General features: G+C 58.8%; 4 protein-coding genes across 4 annotated transcripts; 1 reads left to right on the top strand and 3 right to left on the bottom strand.

The window, feature by feature from the left end:
* Window positions 1-51: 51 nt before the first annotated feature.
* SDRG_06939 (hypothetical protein) lies at window positions 52-575 on the bottom strand. The gene has a single exon (XM_008612750.1). The coding sequence runs from the start codon at window positions 562-564 to the stop codon at window positions 184-186; it is 381 nt and encodes a 126-aa protein (XP_008610972.1). The 5' UTR covers window positions 565-575; the 3' UTR covers window positions 52-183.
* A 641-nt stretch (window positions 576-1,216) lies between these two features.
* Window positions 1,217-1,803, top strand: SDRG_06938 (hypothetical protein; the record flags this gene model as incomplete). Its single annotated transcript, XM_008612749.1, has 5 exons — window positions 1,217-1,297; window positions 1,336-1,419; window positions 1,470-1,550; window positions 1,601-1,689; window positions 1,731-1,803. 5 exons carry the CDS (start codon window positions 1,217-1,219, stop codon window positions 1,801-1,803), a joined length of 408 nt encoding a protein of 135 aa, XP_008610971.1.
* Window positions 1,804-1,814: 11 nt separating this feature from the next.
* Window positions 1,815-4,357, bottom strand: SDRG_06937 (aconitate hydratase, mitochondrial). Its single transcript, XM_008612748.1, has 2 exons — window positions 4,254-4,357; window positions 1,815-4,151 (listed from the first exon to the last, which is right to left on the bottom strand). Exons 1-2 carry the CDS (start codon window positions 4,314-4,316, stop codon window positions 1,872-1,874), a joined length of 2,343 nt encoding a protein of 780 aa, XP_008610970.1. The 5' UTR covers window positions 4,317-4,357; the 3' UTR covers window positions 1,815-1,871.
* A 1,304-nt stretch (window positions 4,358-5,661) lies between these two features.
* SDRG_06936 (hypothetical protein) lies at window positions 5,662-7,675 on the bottom strand (the record flags this gene model as incomplete). The annotated part of the gene is made up of 9 exons (XM_008612747.1): window positions 5,662-5,817; window positions 5,867-6,244; window positions 6,293-6,589; window positions 6,635-6,718; window positions 6,770-6,850; window positions 6,900-7,073; window positions 7,124-7,268; window positions 7,314-7,361; window positions 7,407-7,675. The coding sequence occupies 9 exons, from the start codon at window positions 7,673-7,675 to the stop codon at window positions 5,662-5,664; spliced, it is 1,632 nt and encodes a 543-aa protein (XP_008610969.1).
* Between the last annotated feature and the right edge of the window lie 1,990 nt (window positions 7,676-9,665).

The raw sequence follows: 9,665 nt of genomic DNA, 5'->3' as shown, positions 1-9,665 counted from the left end.
CCAAAATATGGAAACCCTCTCAAAATGCATGTCGTGCACATGCGTTTTATAGGTATTTCTCCATCATTCAATAGACGCCCATGTCCGCGACGAGGTTTTTCTCTGGCACCAAAAACCTTGCGCTTCAGAGACGATAAATACACAGTGCATTCTAGGTACAGATAGATAGGATTGGTGGTACGACTAGGGCTTCTTGCCATCGTCGTCGTCGTCGTCGTCACTCCATTGCAGGCTCGTGTCGGTGTCGCCGTCGATGGCCTCGTCGCTGCAGTCCAAGTAGCTGCGCATCGCCGCAGCTCGCAGCGTCTCGCCTTGTGCCTCAACGTCGGCCAATTTGGACTTGTACAGGTAGCGGGCGTGCGTGGGATGGCATTCACCAAAGCGCAGAGCCGCTGTCGCGTACTGACAGCGGGAAGCATCGAGCTCGTCACTGGCAGCGTCGTCGTCCGCGCAGTCGTCCGCCGCTACGCGCGGACGCTTGGCGTCGACGGCGTCGACCATCGGGCAGGCGCGCTTGGCGCAGACAGCGTCGGGAGTCGGGCAGGCGCGTGTGGTGTCAAGCATCTTTGTTGGCAAATGGCGAAGTGAGCAACAACCTGCCAGCGCCGAACCCGCCCCGTGTCGCAGTCCCGACACTTGACATTTCATACTCCCACTTGATACTTTATCAAGCTCCGAAGCATACAAACTGGCATACAAACCCAGAGACATCGAGGTATCAGAGCTGCGACATGCACGTCGACCAAGCACGAGCGCTGTGTATTTCTCAGCTATTTCCCAAGTTGCATCCACATTCTCAAAAATGCCCCAATTATATCTAGACACGCAACATAAAATAAAAATGACGCCTTGGCCAATCCGAAGCGTCCTGAGGGTTGTAAATATCTGGGTTTTTGTAAAGAGGAAACTTTAAATACTTTTTAACAAATTGATTGAATACAGAAACCTTTGAGACATACGCCCGGCTCGAATCTGGTCGGGATTGTGGGCTCAAGTTGGGCTCTTGCGCGTGGTTGTGAGCTGCCAAGAAGTGCCAGACTGCAATCGCCTGCAGAGCAAGCTGAGTCAGCCCGCTAGCGCTCTCCACGCCGAGCGGAGTGGATTCAGATGTGGCAAATTGGGTGCGATTAGCACGAGCGGGGCCTTGAACCTGCTTGTATCCGGACGTCGGCGGCGAAACCGCCACGAGAAAATGGCGTGTTTTTAGCAGTCGGCGATGAACGACGTCTTGGTCCCTGCGCGCTTTGTCCTTACGATGGGCCACCTCATGCTCACGGGCATGGCATGGCGAAGTCGGGTACATGCTGCATCCTAGCATGGCTCATGTGGTCTCAGGCGCGCAACGTCTTTGCCGCGTTGCCGCCGCTGGCCAACGTGACAACGTCCCACTTGGCGTCGCTGGCCACAGCCTCGGTCGAGGTCTGCTGGAACGGCAGCGCGGCCATGGCGGCTAATGGACCTTCATGTAGACGGCGTGGGTCTTTGCATTGCTGGGGTTTGCCGTGAGCCTCGGCGGCCTCGTGCAAGGCGCGTCGGGCTGCAGCTCCATCGTACGACGACGCTTTCTTCGCCTGCGATCTCATGGCGCCCATCGGTCTAGGCCAATGCGACGCAGATCGTCGCGCAGTTTGTCGGGAGTCTCATGCTGTCGCGATTCCTCCGTGACGAGCTCCACTACGTCTACCTCTGGTGCGTCCACGTCGCTTGCGCTCGCATCCTCAACGACCTAGGTACATGGTTGCTGTCGTGCACGTGCCGGGCCTCGTGCTCGAGGTCGGCTGCTCATACTGGCGCAAGCGGTAGCCACAAGTAGGTTACAGAGGAAGAAGCAAGCTGCATTGCACTATAAAATTATACGTCCATCCATCACCTTAGGCGTTGAGCTTCTTCATCAAGTTGAGGGCCGAGCCGTGCTTGAACCAGTCGATCTGCTCGTCGTTGAACGTGTGGTTGACCGTGATGTCAAAGGCCGCGCCCGACGCCGGCGTGACACGGAGCGTCAACGGCGAACCCGGCGCAAACTTGTCGAGGCCGACGATCGAGATCTTGTCGTTGCCCGTAATCTTGTCATAGTCGGCCGGGTTGGCAAACGTGAGCGGAAGCATGCCCTGCTTCTTGAGGTTCGTCTCGTGAATACGAGCAAACGACTTGACAATGACGGCGCGGCCGCCGAGGTGGCGGGGCTCAAGCGCAGCGTGCTCGCGCGACGAGCCTTCGCCATAGTTCTCGTCACCGACCACGACCCACGAGATACCCGCAGCCTTGTAGTCGCGGGCCGTGTCCGGGACCTTGCCCCACACGCCCGTGTGCTGGTTGACGATTTCGTTCGTCTTGTCGTTCTCAGCGTTGACAGCGCCGATCAACATGTTGTTCGAGATGTTGTTGAGGTGGCCACGGTACTTGAGCCACGGGCCGGCCATCGAAATGTGGTCGGTCGTGCACTTGCCCTTGGCCTTGATCAGCACCGGCATGTTGAGCATGTCCTCGCCGTTCCACGCGTCAAAGGGCTCGAGGAGCGCAAGGCGGTCCGAGGTCGGGCTGACCTTGACCGTTAGCTTCGAGCCGTCGGCGGGCGGCGCCTGGAACGTGTCCTCGCCAGCGTCAAAGCCGCGGGGCGGGAGCTCCTTGCCGTGGGGCGCGTCAAACTTGAACTCCTTGCCGTTGGGGAGCGTGATCGAGTCGACGGCCGGGTCGAACGTCGTCGTGCCGGCAATCGAGCACACCGTGACCATCTCGGGCGAGGTCACAAAGGCGTGCGTCTCGGGGTTGCCGTCGGCGCGCTTGGCAAAGTTGCGGTTGTACGACGTCACAATCGAGTTCTTGACGCCCATCGGGACGTCCGTGCGGTTCCACTGACCAATGCACGGGCCGCAGGCGTTGGCGAGGACGGTACCGCCGGCTTCCTTGAAGGTATCCAAGATGCCGTCGCGCTGGATCGTGGCGCGGACCTGCTCCGAGCCGGGCGTGACAAAGTACGGGACCTTGAACTTGAGGCCCGCGGCCTTGGCCTGCTGCGTCAAGTCGGCGCAGCGCGACAAGTCCTCGTACGACGAGTTGGTGCACGAACCAATGAGACCCGCGCTGAGCTCCGTGGGCCAGCCGTTCTCGGCCGAGGCCGCGGCCATCGGCGCACCGGCAACGTTGGCGCGATCGGGGGTGAACGGGCCGTTGAGGAGGGGCTTGAGGTCGTCGAGGTTGATCTCAATGATCTGGTCGTACTGGGCACCGTCGTCGGCGCGGAGGTTGGCGGCGAACGAGCGGGCGGCCGAGGCAATGCCCGAGCGGTTCGTGGCGACGAGGTAGTCGGCCATGCGCTCCGTGAAGGGGAACGTCGAGCACGTGGCACCGATTTCAGCACCCATGTTACAGATCGTGCCCATGCCCGTGCACGAGATGGACTCGACACCGGGGCCGTAGTACTCGACGATCGCGCCGGTACCACCCTTGACGGTGAGGATGTCGGCGACCTTGAGGATGACGTCCTTGGGCGACGTCCAGCCCGAGAGCTTGCCCGTCAAGTGGACACCAATGACCTTGGGGGCCTTGAGCTCCCAGGGCATACCAGCCATGACATCGACGGCATCGGCACCACCGACACCGATGGCGCACATGCCAAGACCACCGGCGTTGACCGTGTGCGAGTCCGTACCAATCATGAGACCACCCGGGAACGCGTAGTTCTCGAGGACGATCTGGTGAATGATACCACTGCCGGGCTGCCAGAAACCAATGCCAAACTTGGCACCGGCCGACGAGAGGAAATCGTAGACCTCCTTGTTGACGATGTTGGCCGTGTTCAAGTCCTCAACCGATCCCTTCTCGGCCGTGATCAAGTGGTCGCAGTGGATCGTCGACGGGACGGCGGTCTTGGGGAGACCCGACGAGATGAACTGGAGCACCGCCATCTGAGCCGTGGCGTCCTGCATGGCCACGCGATCGGGGCGGAGCTTGAGGTACGTCTCACCGCGCTTGGGCACGCCAAAGTTGGCGTCGTCCAAGTGGCCGTAAATGATCTTCTCGGCCAACGTCAACGGCTTGTTGATGGTCTTGCGCACGATGGCAATGTTCTTCTCCATCTTGGCGTACGTCTCGTCGATCGTGGGGCTGCCGGCAGGGTCCAAGACCGAGAGCGGGGTCGAAGAGGCCGCACGCTACACACAAATCGCATTTAGCCCACCCATTCTGATCCAAATTGCACGCGGTTTGCATTGACGGCAACGTCAAGACCGCGCGCATAGGCCATGAGTGCGTACCGTGGCCATCGAGGAGGGCACCACGACCTGGCGGCGCGCCGAACGCGTCAACGCGGACAACATGTTGCTACTTGTCTTCTGGGCGTGAAAACGAACAATGCCTTCGCCGCACGTTTAATTAATTCCGCGGGATCCAATGATATTAATTTGCGGAATTCCACGCTGATCATTGCGCCGACGGTTTCGTCAACAGGGCGTCCCATGTATACAAACGCTCAGTGATTTCAAATCTTCCTCGTCCGGATCCGAATAAAAATACCGATGATTTTTATTGCAAAATTGAATAAAAATGCACCCGATTTGCCCACGAGCGGCTACAGTTCAACCCCACGAACGCCTGTATCCGGACTTCCGGATACGAAGCTCCAACAAGCAGCCAATCGCAGGCAAGGATGACAAATGGCGCATGAAGGATTCTTGACCAGTCATTAGGCGCCGCGCAATGCGATTGGTCGCTTCGAGGACCATCGCGCCGATGACGCGGACCGACGCAGGCGGCATGGTGGCGCCACCGGTGCAGATGGCGCCAACACCGACACCGACACCGTCGTCGACACCGACACCGACGTGCAATGCGGTGGCCGTCGCCGTCCCCACCGCACGTTTTTACAAAGTGCAATCTTGCGACATGGCCGTGGACACAAACCGGTCGAAGCTCGGATGGCGGCTTGGGAACTGGGTGGCGCCATCCGTATTGAAGAAGCCGGCGGACGACGCCGATGGCCGACGACGATGTTGCGAGGTCAAATCCCTGCAAGCGCATGCTGCATTCGACAGGCCTATGCACAGGACATGGTCGTGGCGACAGTGCATAGCTGTACCATGACCCAAGGCTGCGACGACCGAGATGCGAGCGCGCTTCGTCCGACAGAGGTGGAGCGGTCGAAATGGGTCAACTTCCTGTGCATGCAAGTGCTTGCATATACGAAGCCGTGGTCAACTTGACGGCGAGGCGAGAGCCCGACTCCGTGGCAAGCAGCGTCCATTTGCTGGCTACGGAATGCTGCAAGTAGCATCAACACGAGGCAGGTTCGCTGTGTATCGTGTAATTACGGCCAGAGCCACAGCATCGCGATACCTCAATCGACACAAGCTCTCGCGGTGGCGCTAGCCGAGTACTCGATGCCCTCCACCCGGCTTTTTCCCCAAGAAGCTCCATGACATGGAAGCCAAGCTCCGGTGGACCTTGGCCAGCACGGGCTTGTGAAGGTGGGCGAATGCTTCGGACGCCACGGAGACGCTTGCACCCTCGGCCGTGGGCAGGCGACAGCACAGTGACACCGCGCAGAGTCTTCCTCGGGTTCTCTCCTCGGTGGCGGTTGTGGACAACAGGTCAACGCCACATCATACATACACGGCGTCTTCGTCGTCATAAGTTCTTATTTGACGGGCCAACGAGATCCTTGGGCTACAGCGCGGACGGAAGGACCGTCACAAAGTTGCAGAAGTCGACAAACGTGGCGCGCGACCAAAAGTAAAACGCAACCGAGAGAAAGATCGAGATCGGGAGCGCCGGCAGCGCCTTGTGCAGCACCGAGAGAAGAAAGAGCGTACCGCCGAGCCCCTACGATCGTACCGGGATATCAGGATAGGATACATGGATCGTTGGATACCATGAGGATACAGAGAAAGCACACGACAAATGTGGAAAAGTCGTACATGGCCGCGCGCCCGACGAGCACCGAGTAAAAGATAAAGTCGCCGAGACCGAGCTTGATCGTATTGTCGTCTTCGGCTTCGGCCGCCCGCTCTTCACGGCGCGCGTTGCGAATGTCGATGGCCATTTGGACGTCGCAGGGCGTGCTGGCCGTGCCGCACGAGCACACGAGGTACTTGTGAAACATCGACGGCCACATGCGGTCTTGCTTGAGGAAGAATTTGGCCGCGACCTGCTCGACCTTCCACACGTCGTTGGGGCTATAGCGCTGGTAGAAGGCGCCGAGGAGCGCTTCAAACTCGGCCTCCGTCTCGCACGGATACGATTCGAATGGCTACGTTCACCTCGTCGTAAGCACACGTCCGAAGCAGCGCGAGCGTACCGTGTCGTCGACGACATGGTCGGCATGCGACGTCGAGAGCTCGATCGTATACGACGCTGTCGAGGGCTCGGCTGCAGGCTGGCGTGCAGCGGGTGGTGCGGGCGTCGACTTGACGGGCGCCGGTGGCTGCGGCGGACGCTGCTGTGGTTGTGGTTGTTGTCGTTGCTGCTGCTGCTGCTGTTGTTGCTCATCTTCTTGTTGGTGCTGCTGCTGGCGGCGGTTGCCGACACCGTCGCGGATCTGAGCTTCGTAGAGCAAACCCGGCATAGGCGCTTGCTTTTGCTCAATGAGGCCAATCTACTCCACGTTGAGTTCACACTTTTGAGATTGAGATGGACGTACAAGCACTTTGAGGGGGCCGCACGGGGTCAGCACCGCGCAGAGATCGTAGCAGGCAAACATAAAACAAAAGATCCACGTTGTCCACTACAGAAGCATCCATATGAGCCAAGTCCGGTGAACGCTTAGCAAAGGTACCTCGGGCCACATGGAGAACTGCCACGCGAGGATGACACTCACGAGCACGAGATAGGCGTTCTGCACGAGCTTTGGGATGCCCTGGAGAACGCGGTTGTCAGCGGCAACAAGCGCGGATCGAACCCTGTACCTTTTGGTAGAAGATGGCGGCGACGCCCACGAACGCAAAGTTGACCATGATAAAGAGAAAGGAGATCCAGTCGAGCGGCCAGTGAAGGCGGTCGTTGAACACTGTGTCGACGAGCTGGCCGCCCTCAAAGCCGAGGATCGCCGACGACGAAAACATAATGTAGCCCACGAGCAGCTACGCATGCGAGGGATACGTCGCTACCTTGCATGGCGTCGAGACCATACCTTCATGCAGTTGAACTTGTAGAGGAGCGCCATGCAAAAGGTGAGCACGGTCACAAACCCAATGACAACAAGCGCGTTCACGAGCGAGTGGCCGACAACCGTGCCCGTCTTGGCGCCTTGGACTTCGTTGTACACGAGGTACGTACTACGACCGTCGGTATGGCAACCAGCGAGCAAGCCAGAACTCTACCTCATCGACGCCTGCAACGCGGCGCTTCGAAAGTTGACGACGGCAACGCTACGTCATGGCCATGAGCGCCTGGGCGAGCCATAGCGATGGTACCTGGCGATGACCATGGTCACACAGACAGGCCAGAGCACGGCCCAGAACGAGTTGACGCCATGCATGAGGTCGCCGGCCGCCTCTTCGCGGGTCGCAGCGTCTTCGGCGCGCTGGCGCGCCTGCTCTTCCGGCGGCGTCGGCGTCGCAACCTCGCCGTACGTCGGTGGCACGGTCACGGCGATGACCCGGCCATCCTCGGCCATCAAGGCTGCGCGGTCGTTGTCGCGGCCGCCCGAGGGGCCCGTTACGACGTCACCGTACTGGGGCATCTTAGCAAACTGAATCCTGATTCGAACCTCGCGTCTACACTGGACGTTTGTATGAAAACACTTGAGAAAATTGAAAAAAATGAGCCGAATATTCCGACTTGCCAGCCGACAATCGCCCAACACCGGCCGCTGGACCCAAGCCGGCGCCAGTGGCCTCTGCGGAGCAGCCCATGTTGGCGCAAGCATCGCCATCCATACTGCAGCACATCGAGGACCATGCTCCTATAGGTAGTCTGAGCACGCGGCCATCGAGGTGCAGCGAAAGGGTGTCGGCGGGACGGTGCCATCGTGCGAGACGGGCGTCAAAGGCTCAACGAGCCGATAACGACCGCCCACGACACTGTCCTTCTCGCCGAGCCAGAGCCATGCGACAGAGGTGTTTGGAGGCGGGCGACTGCTGTAGTCTACGTCGTCTCCCGCTACGGCGGTCATGCAAGAGCGTCTGCGAGATGGTGCATGGTACTCCATGGCAGCGCGATTTCGTCTTGGACAAGCGCAGCACTCGCAGTAGCACGCGCAGTACAGGTGTAGAAGTTACTACGAGCCACGGCTAATGGCGCACCAGCTAACCGCGATGGCGTTGCATCATCGTTGTCATCCCGATCATCGCACTCGCTCCATCTAGAACGATCCTAGAGCGCAAGGCCGCAGAGGAGTCTGTCGACCAGGATTCCGTCGCCATAAAGCTGCAAGAGACATGTAGTAGGAGGCCACTTTGCTGTCTTGGGGAATCGGACCAAGAGGTGAAGATCATGATCAAGTTCCTGCGGAGAGCTGGTCCTAAAGCATCTTGATGAAAAGAAGTCTACAACCCTTGTTTTGATTGTGCTCGCTTCGGAGTGCACCTCGGATGGGAGTCGCGTCGCCAAGATCAACTCATCGGGCTCATCGCACGCTGACGGCGCGCGCTTTGTCGACTCATGTTCTCTCGGACGTCTTCTGGAGCTTGTCTGTCGCGTGTAAGCCCTCTGTGCTAGACAACACTGCAGCGCGAACGAGGTACGGGCGCATCGTCCTCGACTTGGTGGACGCTCTTCATCGACACTTGGCGACTCGTGTGGTTCGTTGGGACGGGCCTCCGTTCTCGGTGGTGTCAAGGGCGCAAGACCGGCATTGACAGCTCAGCGCAGGAGTTCGTGGAGCGCTGCGAGCGGCGTGGCAGCGCAGAGAGGAAGACCATGGCGTCGCCGGATGACGCGCAGCACTGGACGATGGCCATGAGGACGTGGCCGAGGACCGTCCGCGTCGCCACGGCCGGGCGCTTGGGACCGCACATCGCTGCTGGCCGAATGCGCGACTGGATCCTTTTCACTCTGAATCTCAATGTTGAAACTCAATCGGGTCGTAGATTTCTCAAAACACACTATTTGCGGGACATCAATACACTCGTGCGGCGATAGGTGATTAGGCCTTTGTCGACTAGAAAGCACTCGAGCAGCGATACCAGTATCAGTAGCGATGCTGGTCAAACAAGTCTGGTTCAATCAAGACGCCAGAATGCAAGTGAGATACTTACCCAGAGTTAGGAAGCTGTCAGGAGAGACGGCGCTCATCGATGGAGATGGGAGCCCCAGTCCCGCTTCCTCCTGATCGCCTTCAGGCTGCAGTGGCCATTGCAACGACAAGCTCATCCACGCGACTAGTTCCTAAGCGGGAAGGTCCTGCACAAGATACCCCGAAACCGCATCGAGAACCCCAAATGTCCATCAAAGCGACGGACATAAGTGTACATTTATGTTCTTTGGTCAAAGCAACGGTCTTTCACGCTGGCTAACCTAGGTTCGCGATGCTAGAGGGCGACTTGCTGATGCCAGCACGAACGCCTGACGCGAATGGAGGGACCTACTACCACTCACCAAGCCCATGAACAGCACCACGCAGGGTGTGTACAATATTTGTACATTTTTACAATAAATTGTATAATTGTACAATAAATTGGTTCGAATCCCGACACACAGGATCCAACCGACACCCCTTCAAGATACCTGTT

Source organism: Saprolegnia diclina, assembly GCF_000281045.1.
Source record: "Saprolegnia diclina VS20 unplaced genomic scaffold supercont1.19, whole genome shotgun sequence".
Lineage (NCBI taxonomy): Eukaryota > Oomycota > Saprolegniomycetes > Saprolegniales > Saprolegniaceae > Saprolegnia > Saprolegnia diclina.
The sequence above is the reverse complement of the archived record's forward strand: the minus strand, read 5'-3'. Positions and strand labels throughout refer to the sequence as shown.